This window comes from Apodemus sylvaticus, chromosome 2 (assembly GCF_947179515.1).
Source record: "Apodemus sylvaticus chromosome 2, mApoSyl1.1, whole genome shotgun sequence".
NCBI lineage: Eukaryota > Metazoa > Chordata > Mammalia > Rodentia > Muridae > Apodemus > Apodemus sylvaticus.
The window spans coordinates 29,133,062-29,157,601 of NC_067473.1; the positions used below are offsets into that span (position 1 = coordinate 29,133,062).

At 41.1% G+C, this 24,540-nt stretch overlaps 1 protein-coding gene across 1 annotated transcript in view; it reads right to left on the reverse strand.

The window, feature by feature from the left end:
* The window catches only part of LOC127678343 (serum paraoxonase/arylesterase 2), a 32,592-nt gene extending 8,263 nt beyond the window's left edge, over positions 1 to 24,329 (reverse strand). Inside the window, exons 1-3 of the mRNA XM_052173216.1 lie at positions 24,108 to 24,329; positions 15,135 to 15,205; positions 3,360 to 3,415 (exon numbers count right to left, since the gene is read on the reverse strand). Of these exons, the coding sequence (XP_052029176.1) occupies positions 3,360 to 3,415; positions 15,135 to 15,205; positions 24,108 to 24,181 (201 nt within the window). The 5' untranslated portion in view covers positions 24,182 to 24,329. The remainder of the gene's footprint in view (positions 1 to 3,359; positions 3,416 to 15,134; positions 15,206 to 24,107) is intronic.
* Positions 24,330 to 24,540: the final 211 nt, after the last annotated feature.

The following is a 24,540-nucleotide window of genomic DNA, read 5'->3' on the forward strand; positions in this document are numbered from 1 at the left end:
GGACAAGATTTACACTTTCATGCACCTGAATTCTGGGTAATGTCCCTAACCAGAGAGATCTCAGCTCCTTTTCCAAGTGACAGCATGATGCCACACACACAAGAGTCAGTACTCCCCACTGCCCCGTGTCTCTATCACCATCAGACATGTTGACCACACTGGTAGGAATTCAAGCTAGGACCCTTTTCTATTTCTTACTAAATCCTAGGACCGGGAATGTGGCAAATAACCCATCCTTTCTCCCATCTCTCAGGGTGTCTCCATTACCTGTCCCTGGATCACTGCTTTCACACTGGTCTGTTTGGGGCACTCTATTTTATTCTTTTCATGTCCCATACCATTCTGGTAGTCCTTCTGGTACCAGTGTCTCCCCTCTAAGATAGCACTCCTTAATCACCACTAAAGTATCTCTGCCTGAGTGGAGCACAGTTAATTTCTTGGTCTTTTGTACAGCATGGGGAAAGCCCTAATATTTTAGATGTTCACTTTGAACCCAAATCTTCTCTTATTAGTAACATCCTCTCTAGGTTGTTTACAAAAACATTATCTGAAAATAAGACCTCTAGTCTTTTGGTTTCTTCCCCATGTTCCCTTTTCTTATTGTGTTAGTTTATTAGGAACTCCAGTGGGTGGGTAATATTTTGGGGGTACAGAGCCTTTCCCTCCTCTTGAACATTAATGGAAACACAGCTCATGTTTTGCCATTAAGAATGATGTTTGATGTTGGTTTCTGGGAATTCCTCTTATTTCTAGCTTGCTTGGAACTTTTAATCAAGTGTGAGTATTGAATTGTATAAATAGTTATTGCGGCATTTACAGAGATGATTTGGATTGCCTGGTTGACTATAAAATGCAGACTACTTCTTCTATTCTTAAGAAAAACGTTAAGGACGATAAGATAACAACTTTATGTGAATTCACTACCATATTCAGTTTACTATATTTTGTGTAAATTTAAGGGTGCAATAAAAACACAAAGACTTTTAGGCACAAAAATGGACAGAAGAGGAAACTCTTAATTTTTAAGGACTATCTACAACTGCCTACTTTCATGCTCTCTGGCCCAATAAGCAGAATAAATTACAGCTCTGCCAGTACTTCGTGATAGCCCTATTCAGCAGCTAATAATCTTCTTTCTTGACTCATGCCACTTAACAGTAGTGTGACTCCATCATCAGGCTGCGTTACGAGAGGGTGATCACTATGCATAACTATAGTAACACCTTCAGTTATTTCCATATTTCTCTGCTTTAAAGCTTTGTTTTATGTTTAATTGCATCAAAGTACACAAAACATAAAACCCACCATTGCCATCCTTTTAAGGAGACACTCCAGCAATGCAATATATAGTCACCTTTCTCTGTTCTAGTCTACTCTGTGTCACCTTGCTGATTATCAAACATGTCAGCTTTGTGATGCCTCTAAAACCCAGGATTTTTATGGGGGGAATAGGGTGGTTTAGGAGAGTTTTTGTGTTAGAAACCAAAACAAGTCATGCCCCCACACTCCCCAAGATGTAAGTACTCTTTGTTTAGAAGGGTTTATGTGCAGTGGAGTGTTAGAGACATCCTGGAGTAAATGAAAACTAACGAAAGCCAAATTATCAATGGCTGATAACAGAAAAAAATGTCATAAGCTTAAATGGCCGGGGATTTCAGCATTTACTTCCTCTTGTTCAAAGTCATTTCTTTTGGAAGTAAAAATCTTGAAATAGTTAAGTTCTGAATGTCCAAGAATATATCCTTGCAAAAACAGATTATAAGCATCACCACCAAAGCCCACAGTGCCATTCTCTCCTTCCTTATTCAGGCTCATGGCCTCTCCAGTAATGAGTATTTCTGACCAGCAACCCCGTGGTCTTTCCCATAGACAGTCTTCATAGTAAACCTAGAGCTCTACTGTGCAAGTGCCCTAATTCATTCTGCATAGACAACTGAAGGTTTCCTTTAACACTGTCTGTTTTGGGAGTTAACTATAAATGTTATTGCCCCTTCTGAAGACCACAGCATTTCTTTTAGCACCAGTGGCCCATCCAGCTGCTCAGAGTTCTTCACATAAGAACCATCAGGAGCCTGCATAGTGCTCCAGCCTTCCATCTCTTCTGTGTCGAGTGCGCTGGCCTTTCTTGTAAGTCCAGTAATTATTTTAATGGTATTGTGTGTCTCTTCTAATGCATCTCCATGTTTCTCCGTCTCTCTCTCCTGAGTCTCAGAGCCTCACGAGAATGGCTGCTGAGAAGGAAAGAATAAGTGCAGGCAGGCTATGGAGTCCGATACTTCTTCCTTCAAAGAAACTGGATGAGGAAGATATGAAAGGCTCTGACTTCTGCCCAAGTCAGGAAAATGGAATCAGAAGCACTCGATTGCCTTCCATCTATACACTCTGTGTGTCAGAAGCACATAGACAATGAGTCTGAAAGACTTTCTGTCAGATACCCAGAAGGTCAATTATTCATCAACATATAGTAATTCTTCAGCAAAAGAGAGTGTATGAATAACCATAGTTGCAAAGTTTTCCCTCAGGATGAGCTATTGTGGGGAGGAAGCAGGGGCCATAGTTTGTGGAAATTGGTGGATAGGAAATAAGTAGCACATATGAATACAAAATTGAATGTGCTTAAAATGGAGCATAGAGTGGCAAGGATAGATGCTGTATTGGAAATAGCATACTGGTAGTGTCTATAACCACAATGATGTGTGTGTGTGTGTGTGTGTGTGTGTGTGTGTGCATGTGCGCGCACACAGGTGGAGGTCAGAGGACAATTTGTGGAAGTCAGTTTTTCTCTTTCCATTATGTGCATTGTGCACATTACACGCACCTACCTTCAGGCTTGGAAACAAGCACCTTTACCAGCTGAGCCATCTTCCCAGATCTCCCCACTTTATTTTATTTTTGAGCAAGGATATCTCAGTGAACTTGGGGTTCTCTGGCCTCTGAATCCCTCCAGTGCTGTGATTACAAGTGTCCATTGCTGCGTTCTTTTTTGCCTTTTTATTTTAGACCTGGGTTCAGGGAATGGAAACTCAGGTCCTAGGCTTGCAGGGAAGCAGCATAAGATGAGTCATCTCCCCAAGCCTCAGATAACTTTTGAGATAACATGTTTAAAAAAGTCAGTTTGAACTGGAACATTCTAGTGCAATGCAACTGGGAGACAAAAGACAATTGATCAGTCACTAAGACTTTCACCTCTACCTACCCTCAGAAACGCTTAAGGACATTTCCCTACCCAGCCTGACCTGTCTTTTTCTCAGAATTTACATTGAGAGACGAGAAGTTTAAAATCTGTTTCTACTCTATGGGTTTAAATTAATGGCCCTGTCTGTCCCTGACTGCACAAGGGACAAAAAGATGGCACTCACCACGCTAAAGAAAGCCAGACCATTGGGTAGAACGTCAATGTCCTCAGCTCCAGTTTCTGTGAGTTGAAGGGAGAGATAAATAGCATTATCAAACTGTGCTATTGGTTTAAGAAAGCGTAACTTTAGCTTTGTTTACTTTATCTAAGTGTCTATTTCTTTAGGGATGGTTCCAATTTCTTTTCCAAGGCACCATTGTTTTTAATAAACGTCAGTCTAAACTCTTTCCTACAGTGAACTTCTGACTTTAAATGCTAGATATTTTATGTTTACTCAAATCAAAGTCAAGTTATCACCACATTTCCAAGTACGATACAGAACAAGTTGACATCTGCACACTTCTAGGGTAAACATCCAGATGTCTGGATAGAAGTAATTGACAACAGGGGAATATTACTTCCACAAGGAAGGGCCCACAGTCATTTAACCATGCAAATCTGCTGTCCCCCGCTCTGCTCATTCAATCTGAAGCAAAAAGACATTTTTCTCATTAACAGAGAGAAAACACCTGGGATTACATTGTCTCTCTCTCTCAAAAAAAAAGGGGGGGGGGAAAGAAAAGAAACAGTGGCTATTTTGTTCTCATAAGCAGACACAGCTTCTAAATTAATCTTAAAATTATAGAAAAACTAGCAAAAGAAAATTAATGAAAAGTACTATGGACCTATGCACCCTATAGCTTCTGACTCCAGTCTCTGAGCCAGGCTACAATTACTATTGATTGTTATTGACTGTCCAAGGTACCCTCCACACAGTATAGCAAATAATTAGACAGAAGACCTTCCCCACGGCCTCACTGTACACATTTCACAGACAGATAATAGAGATCCAAACACAAGAAAAGGATAAAAATGGCTCATATTAAGCTAAATCATGACACATTCTTTCAGTCCACAAGATTCAATCTTCATCCTTAAGACCACTCCAAAGGTTACGGCTGAGAATATTTCTATACTGTCAAAATAAAAACAGCATTTATGTCACCATCTGGTCTTGACTCATGACTCTGCCCACGGGTGGTCCCCACCCCCAGTATCCTTTGCTCTGATTTAGAACACAAAAGCAAAACATAATTAAGAACAGAATAAAGTTTAGTTTATAACAGTGACCTTTCTGCCTGGTCTTCAGAAGGAAGGCTTATACAAAGACACTTAAGCATGTTCTTGTGGTGAGGAGAGACCCTAGCTGGGTTCCTGAAGGGCCATAGATAGGTTTCAGGAACCGGTGGCTGTGCTGAAGTTCTGTGCATTGAAAAATGGCTTGTGCCTAGTCAGATGAGAACTTTCTGTGACAAGGGTCCTTGGTTTAAAGCAGATCATGTAAGGATCTGTGATAAATCCCAAATGTCTAAGAATCACCAGACATTTTGGTATGTTCAACCTCTGGCATTGGTGGCTATGTTATTAATATCATCTACGATGTCCATGCTTGAATGGAAAAAAAAGAAGAGAGAGACTCACAATATTTAAATACATTTAGGAGTTTAGAAGTTAGTTATCATTGGCCACAGGTGGTCCATACTCATGTTCATACACACACACACATACACACACACACACACACATGCATACAATTCTAGTCTGGGTATTTTTTTCTTTATCCATGTAGTAGAAAGTCAATTAATTAATATTTTCCCCCTGAAAATCATTTCAGAAAATGTAACTTCAATGTGTACAAATTCATACACATAAAAAAGGATGACAATAGCATCCCCACTGTTTCTTGAGTGGGAGAATGAAGAGTGACTTGTTTCCTGATTTACCCTTTCTGCTTTGCATGTTTTCTACAGGCAACTGGTATAGGTTTGTAAGAGAATCCGTGCTTGGTTGAGTGGGTCTGTGCTCAGTCACCATACCTAAAGCTAAATGCATGCATAACTAAATGAATAAATTCTTCATAAGATAATGAGGCAATTTCCCACAAGTAACAAGTAGTGTATTAATAACGGAGACAACTTCAAATGATACCTCATTTCAGCCACATTGAACCTCCTGTTTATCCTACGGCCCAGTTTTGGTGAGGAAATTGATGTTCATGTCTTTCACACTGTGGGATGTTTTCTGAATCTACTTGCCCATGTTTTTGTCTGGCATTACTATCACAACAGGTTTTTACTATCTCATATCATTGTCAATGATGACCCTAAATGCAGTAATGTCTGCAGGAGAAAGCTTCCTCTCTCAAGCAAGATCAGTAGTGATAGTTGCGAATGCAATTCAATGTTTACAAACTATGAGCTATTTGTAAGCAATTTTCATAATCTTACATAATTTTAGAACACTGAGAAGCAGAGTTATTTTCTCATACTTTATATATAGATGGGGGGTCTTTGAAAGGTTAAGCAAATTGGAACTCAATCAATCAATCAACCAATCAATCACTCTCCAACTGGAAATTGGAGTCTTTCAGTGTGACCTACAAGTTATCAGCCCATTATTTAGTGAACTTTCTGTTAGAAAAATGTGGTTTTTCTCTAAAAACATCACACTTGGGCAACTAGATAGCTCAGTGGGTAGAGCTTGTCAGACAGCTAAATTATATGAGCCTGGTATCTATAGGACTTGCTCTCCCGAACTGTCCTCTGACTTCCACACAATGATAACTCAACATGAATGAAGGATAGATACATTTCACTTTGTAAATTTAGTCATGGGTAACTCCAAATTTGAGGTTTTCTCCCACATTATTGTGTTTACTAAAATCATCATCAATTCCAATATTGAACCTTTCTTTAAAACCTCCTTTAAAAACCTCTCTCTGGGCATTCTTCTCATTTAGCACATCTGCTTTTAACGCTTCTTCTTGCTTCAGCAATTGTCTGTCTGTGTCAGAGAAGGCCAGATGTTCCTTGGCTTCACACTTCTCTGTTTCTTGTTATTTCAGCAACTGTCTACCATCTGTGTCAGAGAAGCCCAGTGGTTTTTCGGGCCACACACTTTTCTGGTTCCTTCTTAGCAACAGATACCAGGCAACATGGGCACCACGGCTTCTTGCTGACACTGATGGCCACGTGTCTAAGTCCAGGTCAATAGGACATTAGGATAAAAGATAAACACAAGTACTGGGCAAAATAAATTTTTCTTAAAAAAATCTATGTATATTCTTTTCCTACTCTCTGCTGTAGTGAAATGGCAGCAAATGAGGTTGCAATCGTGGACAAAACCAAAAACAATATGTTGGAGACAGTTTTATTACTTCATTTAGCCCTTGCCCCTGAATGACAGTGAGAAAAGCAGTCATCGGATCTACCATTTGACCTCTGCCAGACTATCACATAATAGAAAAACCTAAAGAAACCTCTTCCTTAGCTCAGGTTAGTCTGAAATTCTCAAATTAGACCAAGGCGGCCTTGAACTTGTGATATTCCTTCTGCATCTGTATCTGCCTCTGCCTCCCAAGTTTCAGGATTACAGGCCTATACCACCCACCCTGCCTCTCTCTGAATTTTTGATTCACTTCTCTGACCCATATGTCAATCGCTTAGGAAAAAAAAAGATACCACACTGAAAAATAATTTGCAAGTTATATGCAATCTTTGGGCCTTCGATTCTTATGTGTCATAAAAAGAAAAAAGAGGATATAAATCTGTTTCTCATGGTTTGGAACTTGCCAGTGTCTTTTTTTATATAGGTAGATTGTAGCATAAATGGTAAACGCTCTAAATCCAAAACTAATAGAGAGTAAGAGTGAGGGGGAGGGGAGGGAGGGAAGGAAGAAAGGAGGAAAGAGGGAGAGGGGGAGGGGGATGGGGCGGAGGGCAGCTTTGGAGAAGAGCAACTGAGAAATTGAAAACTTTGTCTTAGGCTATAACTCTGGAAAATAAAATTGTTTTGAATCTTAAATTATGCTTAACCTAACCAGTTCTTCGCATTACACACTGTATTACATAGATGCTGGTATTGTGCTAAATTGTCAGTATGTAAAAGCTTGCCTATAGTATAGACAAGAAAGAGCTTAAAAATGCAGTAAGTTGTAAACTAACTTTCTTAGCCACAGAAGGTGCATCCTGTATGCTATGGAGTAAATGTCTATTACTCATTAAGCCAGAAAGACATTATAATATGAGTTATGACATTTATACATATAAAATACTTTAAAAACTTACCAAGAGTTCATTTCCAGTAATGATAAAGGTAGCACTGCGGGGTGTGTGTGTGTGTGTGTGTGTGTGTGTGTGTGTGTGTGTGTTGTGCGAGAGGAAGACAGAGCACTAGCAGAAAGGAGTTTCTACTCTTGCATAGATTAGTGTCATGTGCACAACTACTAAAGTTTCCCCAAAAGTTCATCCTTACTATTGTGCCTATCATAAAAATGTGATTTTATGTACATAGGGATGTTGGTCCAGCACCCTTATTCCTTGTAATCAAAGACCATTTGATAGGCAACTACTGTCAATATTTATATCCACAAGTTTTATTAACCATTACAGATCATGAGCATGGCACTCAACAAACGCTCACATGCTGTGTTCTAACCACAGGGCAAAAGCAAATGAGAGAGGAAAAAAACACAATTGTAATTAGATCTAAAAATGTATCCCAAATGTGCCTCTAATCACTCATCTTCTCCGCTCTGTTAGCTGCTGAAGAGCCTCAGAGGCATTAAACACTTCAGGAGAGGGGGCATAGGTGACATATTTCCTCCTTCTCTCCAATTCCAGACAGCAGCTCACACACATCACCACATAAAGGTCAGAAATGCAGACAGACGGCTGTTCAGAATACAAACGCTACGGGGCTTGTTTTCCTCAGAGGCACGCTCCATCCCAGTGAGCTGGAACAGGAACACATTTGGCAGTTTGTCCGGTAATGTGTCTGCTTGTGCCCTATTGTCTTCTGTGAGACTGAAACTCACAGAAGGTGGTCTTCACAGAGCCAAGGGCTGTTTGATAATGTGACAATTATTAACTCGATAGCAAAAGGAACCAACGAGTTCAGTGACCCAGCCTCCCACACTTGTCTTACAGCCTTCAGAGATGTCTCCAGGCGCTGGCAAGACCAGTCCTGAGGGTCCTTTGCATGTTCCTGCCAGGAGGCAGCACAAAGTAAGATGCTGGATTATTTGCAACTCAGGCAAAACCCTCATTTCTAGAACTCTCTTCATTAAAAATAAAACAGAAATACAGTCAGCCTGGCTTTGGGGCCTGAGTCTGGGCACTCCTCTTAAATATCTGGAAGGCAGCGAGAAGGAGAAATAGCATGAGAACCATCCAGGATTTGGAGAATGAGCTAGGATTAGGAGACTATGAAAATAGCAATGAAGAAGAGGTGACAGAACCCATGAGAAATCATAAAGACATAAAGAATAAGACATAAAGACATAAAGAATAAAGACCAGCAGAAGATCTTCAGAGAAAACTCTTTGGTAAGCCAGATAACTTGCTTTTCTTGATGTGAACTTGTGCTGTTTGGACTTATAAACAGGTGATTATAAACAGGTGGCATTAACAGTCTTGTCAACCTGATGGTACTTCATTAATGATTACCAAAAATTGAAACATTTCCTAAAGACAACAGTTTCTCCGTTAAGGATCTATTCACAGACATACAAATGCAAAAGCAATGATAACCACTGATTTGTCTAAGAGCTTCATCAGCAGAGTGAAGAGAATATCCAAAGAGCAGAACCTGTGCATCCACTGTTCATCTGACAAGGGGTTAATAGAAAAAATGCATAAAGAACTCAGAAAATGCAACAGCAAAACCATACCAAACACCAAATTATGAAACCCAACTGAAGAGTGGGCAAATGTCTCAAGTAGACATTTATTGAAAGAAGACACACAAAGAGTCAACAAAAAAGTAGAATATCTAATTAGTAAGGATGTGCAAGTCAAAACTATGGTAAGATATATCTCACCCCTGTTAGATATGCCTCTAATTGAGTTAGAGAAAGAACTATAGGAGCTAAAGGGATTTGCAGCCTCATAGGAAGAACAATTATCAACCAACCAGAGCCCCCAGAGCTCCCAGGGACTAAGCTATTAACCAAGGGGTACACATGGCTCTAGCTGCAAATATAGTAGAGGATTATCTTATCAGGCATCAATGGGAGGAGAGGTCCTTGATCCTATGAAGGCTCGATGGATGCTCCAGTGTAGGGGCATCGAGAGTGGGGGTGGTAGTGGTAGTGGGGTGGGTCTTTGAATAATCTTATAGGAGTAGGAGGAGGGAGGATGGGATAGGGGCTATCTGGTGGGGGGAACTTGGAATGGGGATAACATTTGAAATGTAAATTAAGAAGATATCCAATAAAAAAAGAATGCCTCTAATTAAAGGAACCAAAAATGAGGATGCTGATTATGGGGGAGTCTTACCTGTTGCTGGTGCTTTTGCTGTTCCTGCTCTCTCTCTCTCTCTCTCTCTCTCTCTCTCTCTCTCTCTCCTCCCTGTATGTGTGTGTGTGTGTGTGTGTGCATGTGTATGTGTTGAGTATAAATACTACAGTCACTGTGGATAAGAGTGTAGAGGTTCATAAAAAACTGAAACAAAATATGTGAGATCTAACAATCCCTCTACTGGGTAGAATTCCAAGGAAATAAAGTCATTAAATAAAGGTGTGCTTATTGTAGGATCATTTGCAGCTACTAAGATGTAGAATCAATCAACCCATGCTTTACTAGACATAATAAAGTTACTAGTCCCCATTTGTAGTTATATTAGAATATTATTCTGCTACAAAAGTGTGAAATCTTGTCAACTGTGGGGTCACATACTTATAATCACAGCACTCAAGAGGTTGAGGTAGAAAAACGATGAGTTTGAGGCCAGGTTGAGGTAAATAAATAAACAAGCAAACAATAGCAATAGCAACTATAAAACCAGCTGGAGCTATCCAAAATAAAAAAAAAACAAACAAAACACTTTCTATACTATGAAAACAAACATGCAAAAGACAGTATCTTTTCATTTGTAGTAATATGGTTATAACTGGACAGTGTTACATGGTCAGACCATCCAGGCTCAGAAGGATATATGGTAACCTGTTCTTAGTAAGTTGGTGGTACTAACCTGTTCTTATTCAGTTGTGGAAGCTAAAAAGCAAAATGTTTGTCACACAGAAATAGAGACTTTAACAGAGGTCACTAGATGCTAGGTAGATCAGGGACAGGGAATGACAGGCTGAATAATTCATATCAAAAACTGCTTGGAAGTCGTACTGATCTTCTCTAGCACAATTGGGTAAGTTCAGTCTATACCGACTAGGCAGGTCCTTTAAAATCACAAAAAGGGCAAAATTTAAAGAAGTTCAATATTTAGTAGTGATAGTATATGAGAAGATGGAAATCTGATTCATTTGACTTAATTATTACAGAATACATATATGTATAAACTATAATATTGCAGGCCAAAGAAGAATAAACATTTACCATTCAAAAAATTAAAAAAAAAATCTGAAATCTATATGTCTGATATATTTGGCAAACAAAGATTTGTTTTATGGTCCTTATATACTGTGACCAAACAGGAGAAAGTCAGTTATATTACTTTAAGTTTGTGTTTCATAATTAAGCTTTACTACTCACATATGGCATATTAAAAATTAATGTGGGCTATAGAGATGGCTAAGTGGTTAAGAGCACTGACTACTCTTCCAGAGGTCCTGAGTTCAATTCCCAGCAACTACATGGTGGCTCACAACCATCTGTAATGGGATCCAATGCCCTCTTCTGTTGAAAGTGAAGACAGCTATAGTGTACTCATATAAATAAAATAAATAAGTCTTTAAAAAATTAGTCTGTTTTGTATGCTGAGGTAACTCTGTAATATTTTTGACAAAAGAGTGCAATGGAAATCTTATTCACAATTCCCCTTCTGGATAGGTTGGAAGGTTGACCAGTTATCTGTTTTCTCAATTTGTTCTTTAGTTTAATATTAGTTCTTTTTCCCTATTTCCATATCTTTACCTTTTCTTTAATCTTTTGTTTTCTCCTTTTTTCTTCTTTTTCTCCTTTATCCTCAATCAAACAAATAAACCAAAAAAAAAAAATCCCTTTTATATAAAGAACTCCCTTGTGGCCATATTTACATGGTGTTTCACTATGTTTTACCTCTACTATTATTGATTTTGAGATATTTGGGGAAATCTGATGAAAAGTATAAAAGTGAAGAAGCCCTTTCCTATATCCTGACAATACAGGATGCTATTCTACATAAGATATTTCTTCATTTTTAAATCAAAATAAACACCCTAAGGCCTTTTTGGCTTCTGAGGTAGTCTGTGAAACTCCTTTGCTAAATTGATATGATCAAGATGAGATTCCTTTGGGAAATACTCTGTAATCTGAACAGGAAATTATAAGGTAAGGGATTATAATTAGCAACCCAATGGGTAAACAAATGTGGCACGTTCTACAACAGACTACACAAAATGCCAACACATACTTGTAATAGTAGCATTTTTGAGGCGAAAACATTATGATTGCTATGAATCAAGGTCAGCCTGAGTTACAGTGAGTTCCAGGTTAGCCTGGCATAGAGAATAATTCATCACTAATAATGAAATAGGCTTGTTCCTTTTTGTTTATTTTTCTCTTATATATCACATCCCAACTGCAGTTTTGCATGCCCCCCCCACCACTCATTACTGAATTTTACACCTCAGATGGTTAAAATTATAAACTCTGCATTTTATACACACAATTCTTAAAAATTTTCCAACTGCAGCTTCCCTGTCTTCCTCTCCCCATTCATTACTGAATTTTACACTTCAGAGGTGAAAATGATAAACTCTGCATTTTATACACATAAATTTAAAAAATTCAAAGAAATAAAAGGCCTTACAATGTGTCAAATGTACATTTAAAAGAGACTTAGTAAATAAATCATTGGCAATAAAAACATTAAAATCAACAAGCAGTTTGAGGCCAGCCTGGTTTATACAGTGAGTTCTAGGGCTACATAGTGAGACTCTGGTTCAAATAACAAATAAACAAAACAGCATCAAGGAAAGCAACCCTGAGGTAGTAGGACTAAGGTGAGAGCTCATCTGGAAAAGTGCTTGCCTTGCAAACATAAAGACCTGAATTTGATCCTGGTTAGTCAAATGAGAGATACTGTCTCAAAACAAAATGAAGACCGATTATCTGGTCAAGTTTGGAGAAGGTCTTGTGAAGGCTCATTGTTGCCCCAGTGTACGGGAATGCCAGGACAGGGAAGAGGGAGTCGGTGGGTTAGTGAGCAGAGGGAGGGAGGATGGGATAGGGGGTTTTCCAATGGGAAATGAGGAAAGTAGATAGCATTTGAAATGTAAATAAAGAAAATATCTAATTAAAAAATATCAAAAATAAAATAAATTAAAGGAAGAAAATCAAAGTGGACAGCACCTAAAATCACTAGCTAGGGTTGTCCTACAGCACCCACATTGATGCACACGAATGCTCACCCAATATGCCTCTGCACACACATGCAGCTTTGAACACATGTACCTGTGAATGTGTAAACACACACACACAGGCATGTGTACACAACTAAGAGATAGATATACATGTGTCAATACATAGAACTACTCACACCATTCAGGAATAGAGAGAACAGAGCAGGAAGAACAACAGCTCGCTCAAATGCCATTTGTGACAACAGTCATGTATGTATTTGCCTGCGTATTCACTAAGGATAACAGGGGAAAGGAAACAGGGTTATCTCTAGAGTTATTTCTGTGAAAGAATGAGGGTTGGTGAGGATCGTGTTATTTACCACTTGTATTGAATACATAATGTTCATATGAACTTTTCACAGACAATAGTGTTAAAATTTGTTAAAAAAGGAAGGTAAATATCTGGATATAAGTGGCCAAAGCATAGGATTAAGTGAAACTGGAAGTATTCAAAATGTATTTAACATTGTTCCTGGCTATAAGGAGCAGGGCAGTTCTGTGTAATACAGATTTTGTTTAAAAACAATTCAACAGTCTCACCCATGGCCAAATGCTGTCTTATAAGGCTGGAAGGGAGATAGTGTTGCTTACTTCCATATTACATCTTTTAAAGTATTCTAAAGAAAGAGTTGAGAGTTTTCAAGTTTAAAAACCTTCACTTCAGTTACAAACTCAACAATATCAGTAACTAGCAGGAAGACCAAGCTTTGGCCATGTTTATGCTGCTGTGTGTAGTAGTGCCAGAAGAGGAAACGATGATCTGACATCTGTCTATCTCTAATTAAACCATGAGCTGCCTTTAAGAAACCCAGCATTTCTATCACCCATTGATAAGTTAATAGTAATTACTAAGAATCTACTAAGCCCTGGGGGACTTTGGTAAATGGCAAAATTAAATGCCAACAAGACAGGGACTCTGCCCTGAAGGAATGTGTAGAGAAAGGGTGGGTAGGCCCTCAGAGTCTGTGCAGACAAAAGCTTCTCTCTCTCTCTCTCTCTCTCTCTCTCTCTCTCTCTCTCTCTCTCTCTCTCACACACACACACACACACACACACACATCTGTATTTACCTTTTAAAGAGGAATGTGATTGGGCACTATAGTTCAATTCACAAGCCTTGCTGAGTTACAAGACCACATGGGGAATTGCTCTTGCCAAGTTGTGTTAACATGTGTTCTTACTTCTAAGACTAGTACATGCAGAATTAACTACAAGGAATGACAAAAAATAGAGATGGAAACTTAAGCCATCTTAATTTAGTCTACTAAAGAATTCAGCTGGACAGCTAAACACTTCAGACCGCAAAGTTAACAGTAGGTTGCATTACATCTTACAACAAACGTTCTACCCACCTCTTGAATCAAATCTACAGAATCACATGGAGAAATTTTATCTTCCCCTCAGTGCTCATGCCACACAGATGTTTTAAATGTTAACAAAAATAAGCAAAAATCCTGGGAAATATGCTGCTGCTGAGACTCAGGCACTTTGGTGTATTCTACATAGAGTCAAGAGGTCAGGGCCCACCCAGGATATTTGCTCTCTCGTCTGTGTTCACAGCTGAGAAAATTAAATAAGAAGAGTTTGCTGTTGCTGCTTCTGGTGTTTTGAATGACAATGGCTTCCATAAGCTTGTACGTTTGAATGCTTGCGCCCCAGCTAGAAAAACTGCCTGGAAAAGACTAGGAGATATGGCTTTGTTGAAGTGGGTATGGTTTTGTTGGAGGTGGGTCACTGGGGGGTGGGCTTTGAAGTTTCAAAAGCAGGCCTAGCCTTTCTGCCTGAAAACTGTGGGTCAGATGTGAGATCTCAGTTACTGCTGCAGAGGCGTGCCTGTCTGCCTGCTTCTGTGCTCCTAGCAGAGAAGCATGGACGAACTTCCTGAAACTGTAAGCAAGCCCCAATTTCATGATTTCTCATAGAGGTTGCCTTGGTCATGGTGACTCACAGCATCAGACAAGTGACTAACGCACTATAGCTGTTGCTGTTTCCAATAAATAGAAGTAAGGATCAATTATATATCAGGGATAAGACCAGATCTTGGTAGCAGGATGGTCAGCAATATTAATACCATTCTTGCTTATGCAGAATATACCTTCCTTCCAAATTCCCACCATTGGGAAGACAGACTGCTGGGGCCATGTAAAGTTTCAACTGTACAAACACAACTCAAAGAAGTCCCTATGGGAACCCAAAAATAATTAAAAAATAAACATATGCGCAATGAATGAGCCTAAGAAAGAAGAAATACAGGAAACTTAAGATCAAAAAGGGATGGGTGGGAGAAGTGCCTATTGATCAAATGAGCTGCACTAAAAATGGCTGAATGGCAGTAAAAACATACACAGCACCACCAGCGGGCACCAAAAGGCACCGGGACCAGCCACATCTTCTCATACATACCGATTCCTTTAATGAGGTGGCAGTTTGGGAGGTCTACAGATTCTACTTCTCTGGAGGCTTTGAGTCGACTTCTGTTGGAAAGCAAAAAACAAAAAAAACATTCTTTGTATATGTGTTTCCTGACAAGCAGATTGCAAGGAATGCTACACCTCTGACAGCGGTTCCCACAACCCATCCAGTTAAGAGTCAAGACAGAAGTGTGGTGTGTGCTCTTCTCTGTTCCAGTTTTTACCTTCCACACCTAGAGAAAGAGGAAACCTACAGGCTTAACCAAATAGAAGGATGCCTGGGCCTACATAACCCAGCACCTACGGGTCCATGCCAACTACACACACATTGTGGCTGTTCATAGTATATGTAAAATTTACAAATAAAATCTTGAAAGTTACTATAATTGTGTGTGTGTGTGTGTGTGTGTGTGTGTGTATAACATGTGCGTTGAGAGGGTGGCAGCAGCTCTCAGAAAATGTGTGTGGGGTCAGAGGACAATGTTGTGGAATTAGTTCTTTTCTTCTACCCTTTACATGGCTTCTGAGGTTAAAAGTCACCATGCCAAGCTTGTATAGTAAATGCTGTATCCTCTGAGCCATCTTTAGTGTCAAAACAAAAATAATAAAATATAATAGTACTGCATTACTTGAAATGTAGCCATAAAGCAAATGAACAGTATGTGAGTGTCTGAACGCAGTAAAAATACATTAAATAAATGAAAGTTTTAAGACTAATGTAATAGAATGTAATAAATCTTAGTCCCACACATCCCAGGAGCAATTTAAGAGGCAAATTACAACAAGAAGTATAAATAATTGAAGCAGCTGTAGCAAAAACAGTACGGATACAAACCATGTCAGTGGTTACAGTGATCAAAGGAAGAAATAGCAAAAATATCTATAATGGTAATATATAGTATTATTTATTACTATATATTATCTATATAATACTATAATAGTAACATATCTATAATGGCAATATATAGTATTATTTAAACATTATTCTATATATTATTTATGTACTACTATAATAGTAAAAATATCTAGCTTTACTATTTGGTATAGGGCTAAGTTGGATACTGATTAATCGGATATATCCTCAGGGAACTTAAGTCTTCAGCTAACCTCATGAACTGGGTACCATCAGAGCCATCTTATGCACAATAAAACCAACCCAGAGAGTTAGAAGCCTGTTTCCCTGCAATTGTTTGGCAGCCTTTACTCTTCTCATGGTCCTTTTCCCTAGGAGTGGAGAGTTCTGGGTTCTTGGGTTATCAGTAGCACAGCCATGACCCCTGGCAGGTCAGTGGTTCTCTGAAGGTCTCAGTCTTTCTCACGGATGCACTATGGATCAACCTAGAAAACTTCCAGATTGCACTGACGTTGTGTGGCTCCAGAATGTGCAGGTCCATCTGGTCCATAAGCATCCTGTGTTGGTCTGGATGTTGATTTTATACAACTTACTTATGATGCCTGCTGTACCATACAAAACTAGGGATAGTAACAGCTGGACGACCATTACATCGATAAACTATGTGATTAAACACAATCTGTTTCAGATAACAGGTTCAGATGCACCTGAGCAGCCTAGCGTGAGCCACTTGTTTCAGAGTGAACTTGGGTTACTAAAGAGGGCTGTCTTCAGCTAGGTTAGTTGTACTGGGCCATCTTTATAGATGCAACCTACATACTATTAAAACTGTAGAGCTATGTTACCAAAAGGTGAGTGTGACCTTTAGTTAATCAAATAATTTCCACCTGACTCTTCTTTATTATAAAATGAAAAGGAGATTTACTTAAATTCCCTGAGGCTCAATTACTGCCAGGAGTTAACTGCTAGCCATTTGCCCTGGAAGGGCTCCCTGCCCGTGATAGCTAGTCTGCTTCTGCAGACCCCAGATGCCGTGGCTCCCCAGAGCCAACTTCCTTTCCACTGTTCTTCCCAGTGCAGAGGTGGGAGGACCCCTGACGTTTTTGTATCTAGGTGAGCTCATAGGAATTAAGTTTTGAAAAACTTGTGTTCCTAATGGGAAAAGCCCCAAGAGAGTCAACTGCCACCCTCTTCCTCCTCCACAACTGGGACACATACACAATGCCTGGCACACCAGCAACCATTGTGCAGTCTTGCTTGCGGAAGATAAAGATGAAGACGTAAAGTCAAGAGTGAAGGGTTAAATCACACAAGTATACAAATAATCTAGTTGCTCCTTTCCCATGAGTTTCTCTTGATGCAGAAAAGCAAAGTGAAGGGTATGGGGTAAACAGTTTTCAAATGCTTTGAGTTATCTGGCTATAAACCATAGGCTCTTAACTGACAGTTATTAAACAGAAACCAATCTCTTTTTTTTATTCTGCAGACAGCGGTCTCCACCCAGATTGGATCCAGACAGAGCTGTGAGCTCTCATTTTGCCTGGTGTCAGGTAGCAGTTAAGACACACAACACAAGGGTGCAACCTGCTGAATAAAGGGAATCCTGTAACCACCAGCCAGCCTCTCCTCTTCCCCAGGTGTCCCTGCCTATGAGTTTAAAAACAAGTTAACAGCTCTTTATCTTCAGTGTACACATGTGTATAAAAGGGGGCCTTTATCTTCTATACACAGGCTTAGAAAGCCCTTTGGAATCCACCCCTAAGGCCCCTGTAATGCTTACACTAGGTAACTGAAATTTGTGCTTAGGCATGCAAACCTGGGGAATTTCACTCAACCACAGAGAAGCCAGGAAGCAGTGTGGGAACTGGGCCACAGTGTTCTAAATACTAAAGAGCTGGCCTAGAGAACAGATGCAGTGCTATGGACGGCCCTGTTGGGCTCCCAGCTAAATCGGCCCAGAAGTCAATTATTTACATGAGAATTAGAGGAAGGAAGCGATTTGTCTATGAAGTCAGTGAAAGGCAGAAAAATAAAAGGAATCTTCTGGCCAAGTGTCAATAAATATATCTTTGGGGTTGATGCTATAGATCAGCTGGTGGAGGGCTTGCCTACGTGTACAGGAAACCCTGACTTCAGTCTCTAACTCTACATAAACTAGGTTTGGCTGCAAAAGTTTGCAATCTTAGGAATACAAACGAAATTTGAGGCCAGCCTGGGTGACATGGAACTCTGTACTTTATTCTCTTAAGGTTTATTTCTTAATATAAAGATATTCTATACTTATTTAATGTATGCATATGCATACATGGTGTATGTGGGTATGAGGATATATGTGTATACATGTGTACATGCATATATGGAAGTCAGAGGTCAACCTCAGTTGTCTACATAAGTAGTTGGCCCTATAATTTTTTTGTAAGAGGATCTTCCACTAAACTTGGAACTCACCAATGGGCTAAACTGGTTGGCCAATGAGCGTCACAGATCTACCTGTGTCTATTCCTGACGCCCGCCCCATGCTGGGTTTACAGGTGAACACTCCCGTGCGTGGCATTTATGTGGATGCTCAGAATCTGAACTTAAGTCCTCATGCTTGCCCTGTGGTCACTTTACTGAATGAGCCATCTCCATAAGCCAAGAAGTTCTCTACTTTGAGCAAAGAGATCAGCACATCATAGTCCCACAATAAATGCTAAGGGGAGGGGGAAGTGGTCTGAAGAAAACTCTAACACTTCCCATTAGAGCCGTGAGAAAAGGCATCGGGCATCACCACTGAGATGGCTCAGCGAACAGGAGTACTTGCCAGTCTATCTCAATGTCTGAGTCTTATTTCTAAAACCATAGGTAGGTAGAGAGAACTGACTCCTAGAAGTTGGTTTTGTTCTCTGACCACATTCACACATACATGTACACACACACACACACACACTAATTACAACAATAAACTATTCTATTCTAAAGTTCTGAAGGAACAAGCTTCAAGGAAATGGCTGAGACCCGTGTCTTGGGGCTCCTGCTCACTCTTGTGTACTCTCTTGTGTACTCAATTCTCACGACTCGTCCAGTTGCTGTCTTTGCGACAGACAGCAGCTAGCTGGGGAGTGTTGTCTTACTTTTATTTACTCCTCTATATTGCTCAAGGAGGGAGGGACAGACAGGGTGTCCATGGAGCAGCATCTTCCCAGGGGGAAACTTAGCCAGCTACAGCTTAGTGGGATAACCGACAACTTCAATGACATTTATCCATTGGGGACAAACTTAACTAAAATGTATCCACTGTTTGTCTTAAACTCAAGTTGAAATTTAAGTGGGCATCCTGGGAGAGAGAAACAGCTTGACAGCCAACATCCCATCTTTAATAATTGAATAAACAGAGAGAAGTTACCAGTTAGAGCAAAAAGAACGCGCAAGCCAGCCGCCCTTCCTCCATGCTCTGAAAGCCTTGCCCGCAGGGATCTCTCGGAGCCTGCTGCTTTCTGAAGTAGACTCTGAGGGTCTGGGAGAGGGTTGCATTTGCTCATGTCACCACACTGCAGACAGGAAAGCCAGGCTATGCTCCTGTCACATGGTCTCCATTCACAATATAGGGGGCTCAGCTAAATCTATCATTAGTGAAATGATGTCTCAAACTGTATGCCTATTCTAAAATGTTTTATATGTAGAGTATGCTAAAGAATGGTAGGGGCTGCCGAGATAGCTCAGCGGGTAAAGTGCTTCCTGCACAAGCACGGGAGCCTGAGCTTCATCCTTAGCACCCGTGTGAAAGCTGGATGCAGTGGACCAGGTCTGAAACCCCTGTACTGGGAAGGCAGAGACAGGAGGATCCATGGAGTCTGCTGGTGAGCCAGTCTAACTCAACCAGTGAGCTCCTGTTTTAAAACATAAGGTAGAAAACAATTGAGGAAAGCACTCAATGTTCACCTTTGACCTCCATGGGAACATACACACACATGTACACATATAAATGCCTACATGTACAAGCATACATACAGTATATACACATACAAAATGATTCTCTGTTAATCTGAAATTCAGACTTACCTGGAAAATACTGACTATTTTAGGGGAGTTGGGGTTGGAGGGTAATCCAACTATATAACATTTCCCCCACATTCTTACATCATGCGATTTGGAGCTTGCTAATAAAGTCACCAAGTCACCAGCTCCAAAATCACCTCTTATTGAGGTTTACCTTAGCCAGAGCATTGTAAAGAAAACTTGCACTAAGTTGCAAATTACCTACCCTCTGCATTCAGTGCATGCACATGTGTGTGTGTGTGTGTGTGGTATCTATGTGCTGTGGATAAATATATATGTATATGCACATATACATGTGCATATACATCTGGAAATCAGATGAGGACATTGGCTACCTTCCTCTATTGCTCCTAGCCGCAGTCTGGCCTTATAGGCATGCATGGTCATGTATGATTTTTACATGTATCTTTTGGGTTCAAACTCAGGTCCTCATACTTGCACCATAGGCCCTCTTACTAACCATTTCCCAGCCTCATCTGTGATGGGTATATTTACTTTTTCTTAATTTGTGACTATACTTCTCAATCAAAGGGACTTTAATTTTGCATCTTAATGTGAATAAGAAAAGGGGGAAGACTTAACTATTGATTGAGAAGAATTCAGTTTATGAAAACAGTGACAGTTTGACCATCGGTGATAACTGAAGGAGTCCAGAAATTTTCATGTCCTGTTTTTATTACCAAAAGCTGAGCGGACTGCACAGAATCACCTGACTGCAAGACCCTAAAGAGTGCAGGAAAGAACACCATCGGACTAAATTATACCAAACCGGACAGCTTCTGCCAAATGAAACAAGCAATCAACAGATTTAGGAAACACCCCACAGAATGTGAGGATGCATTGGCGACACAATTGCTGACAGCCAGAACATGTCAGAAACTTGTATTAGCTTGCACATAACTCATTAGCAAACAGAGCAACGCAAACAAACAAAAACCCAACAACCCAGTTTCCAAATAAGCAAAAGCCCTGAGTGGAGTCTTCTTGGGAAAAGATAAATGATGGTCAGTGTGCTTATGAAGAAATAACCTACATCCCTGATAGTCAGGGAAATGCAAATAAAACTTTCCAAGAGATACTATCTCACTCTAGTTAGAACGACTGCTGCCTAAAAGAGATGAAGTAAGAGTGAGCTCATCTCTACACTGGAGCTACACATCCCACATACTCTGGCATGTACCACTGAGTCACACGCCCTGTTCAGAAAGCGACCCTTTACTTTCTGTGGGTGTAAAGGACTATGACACTGTGAAATGGATATGGAGATGCCTGAAAACTTGTCAAAGTGTAACTATCGTATCTGACCGGCAATCCCAGGACTGCCTATATATCCAAAGGGAGAGAAGTCAGTGCTGAAGAGATACTTGTATCCTGGTAGTTTCTCAGTGCTGTACATAGCAGCCCCCAAATGGGAATGGCCGAAGCACCCTCCCATCGGCAGATAAATGGGAAAAGACAATGGGGTGGGCTTATACAACAGATATAGGGAGAGAAAGCAAAGATTGTAGAGGCATGGTATTGTATGTATTTTAATATCCAGGAGACTGAGACAAGAAGATTTTCATGACAGAGTGCCAATCTGGGCAAGACAAAAAGAGACCCTACCTTAAAGAGTCAGGAAGGAAAGAATGAGGGAGGGAGGAAAGGAGGGAGGGAGGGAGGAAAGGAGGGAGGGAGGGAAGGGAATAGTGGGGAAGGGAACAGAATGGAACGGAATAGTAGGGAAGGGAAGGGAAGGGAAGGGTAGAAAGAAAGGAAGCAAGAAAGAAAAATGGGAGAATTCACCGATATGTGTGAAAATTACTAATAGAAGTTGAATATAGCAGTAGTTACCCAAGAATTAAGCTGAGTCATTGGTAGCAGCGAGATTGGCCAAGGGTACAATGTAATGATTAGAAGACAGAGTGCAGTGACTATAACTAATAGGAGTGTATGCTTCAAACTAGGAAGAAAGAATGTTTAATATTCTCATCTCAAAGAAAACGTGAGTGTTTACGGTGACTTGTGCTATTCACTACAGATTTCATTATATATAAACATTAATACTGTAGCACTTAATACGTATGTTTATTAAATATCTATTACAAACAAAGAATGGCCCAGACCCATCCAATGCATCTCAGTGCATGAATGTTCTACAGGAGCACAGGCATTTACATGTCATGATCGTGAAACCACCATGCCATTCCCTGACACAAGCACAGGCTTCCTCCTGGTTCCGGTCCCCCATTCAGCCCACTTCTCACAGGCCCTTATCCCCCAAAATGCTGCAGCTATGGGGTGCTGGGATTACCCTGCAAGCGGGGCTATCACGTTGGCTTTGTCTCTCCTTCTCGGGGATGCAGTCTGGGTCTCCTTTATCACTCTCAAGGTGCTCTTCCCATGCCTAGCCCAGTAGCTCTCAGTGCTTGACTCCTGCTGTATACCAGGATTACCCAGAGGGGGTGCGCTTCTTGTTTTGATTTTGTAGTGTGGTGCTGGGACTGGAATCCCAAGCTTCAAGCGTGCTGGGCACATGCTCTATCCCTGAGGTACACTGCACATCGTTAGCAAAGACCTAAATGCTAAAAAAGAAAGGATGGAAGGAAAGAAAAGGAACGGAACGGAACAGAACGGAAAGAAAAGAAAAGAAAAGAAAAGAAAAGAAAAGAAAAGAAAAGAAAAGAAAAGAAAAGAAAAGAAAAGAGGGAAATCAAGGGGTCGGGGGTCAGGTGGAGAGGCAGCGGGGAGGCAGGGGGGAGGAGGAGGAGTTGGGGGTTTTCAGGGAGGGGGGAAATCGGGAAAGGTTTTACCATTTGAAATGTAATGAAGATTATATTCAATAAAGTAAAATTTAAAAAGAAAAGAAAAGAAATTCCATGTGTTATGATGGTGTGTGACTGTAATAGCAGAAGTCAGGAGACCACGGATCGATACCAGCTTGAGCTTCAAAACGGAGGATACACAGCGAGATGTCATCTCAAAACAAAGAATTAATTTAAATTTAGAAAAGCACCCAAACCCCAAAGTCTAGAGGCTCCACCAGGACCAACTGAATTAGAATGTTTCACAAGGTGCCACTCGGAGGGACATCAGGACTCCAGGAGATCCTAATATCCTGCCTACGTTGCTCTGCCTTTCGGGTTTGTTTGTACAATGAAAGACTCACATCAGCCTGCTGCTAAACAACCAATGAGAGCCGATGCTTCCCTCCAGCCTACCAGAGAGAGGCCTAACTTTGCAGTGTCAATCATACCCTTCAGACTTGCCCCGCCTCCTCATCTGAGTCCAGGCTGCCTTCCAGAAACACCTACAGAAGACCTGTCTTTTCTCTTTAACCCTATAAGGGGTTTTATTTTCCTGTCTTGGATAGCTAGTTCCAATACTTCTCTCCTCTCCTCGTGTTAGAAAGGACTCTATTTAAGGTTCCCAGTTCTATACAGGAGCCTGGCGCAGAGGTGTATAGTCTCTACTACTGACTAGTTAGTAGACGCTCAACTCTTCTGGAACTCTTTTGCATGAAGCTTATAAAGTTTGAATTGGAAACTTGAAGGCATGATGTCAACCCACAAGGAACAGTCGCTTGATCTGCTCCTGGAGCTCTGGTCAATAAATAAGGAAATGATGTAAGAACAGTAGCTGGCTCTCACAAGTGGCTTTGATCTCCAGCGCCAAGACTGAAGCCCTGAAGTTTCCCCAACTATTTTTGCTGAGGAGGGATGGGTTCTGACTGAGCAGAACAGCACCAGTGACCTGAAATAAAGTTGTATAATTAGAGCGTCCACGTATGAGTAATGGTTTTGTTTTCAAATTAAAGCACTGGGTTTGCCCTTGGGGAAATTTGCAAAGCTCTCTTGCTTGTCAGCCTAGGCAGAGGGAACCTTGCCACCAGCAAAGGCTGGGAAACTTTTCACAAAGTCTCTAGGTCTTGGTGGAACTGGGCCGGCTAAATGGAGCACCGGTAGCGATCCGAAGTTCTTCCTTCCATCCGGTCCCCCGAACTAAACAAGCTCTCTCTCTCCAGTGCACCCCTACCCCCATCAGCTCGGCCATCCCAGCCTAGGGACCTGCGACCGCGACTAGGGCAGCACCTACCTGAGGGCGAGGAACCGCTCGCCCAGCAGCGCCAGCCCGAGGCTCAGCAAACTCAGAGCCACCATCCGGCCCATGGCGCGGGACCGGCCCGCCGTCTGGCTCGGGCCTGACCTGGCTGCACGGGACGCTGGGCCAGCTCTCCGCCCCGAGCGCGGAGCCGCGCCCGATCCCCGCCCCGAGCGCCTGCTGTGCAGCCCAGGCTCCGCCCGGCGCCGCGGCCTCAGAGCACATCCGCACATGCCCGCGTGGGAACCCAACTGAACTTGATTCCTTTCACAAACACCCCGCCAAGCCTCCAAGCCTCGCGCAGCTGCACCTGCTCAGCTCCCTGAAAACTTTAGGGTGGCCTCTGCGGAGTTCTCTTGATTTCCTTAAGTTTGGGGTTGCTTTTTGTTGTTTGAGTCTGGTGTTTATCTTTTCCCCCTTTGTTGTG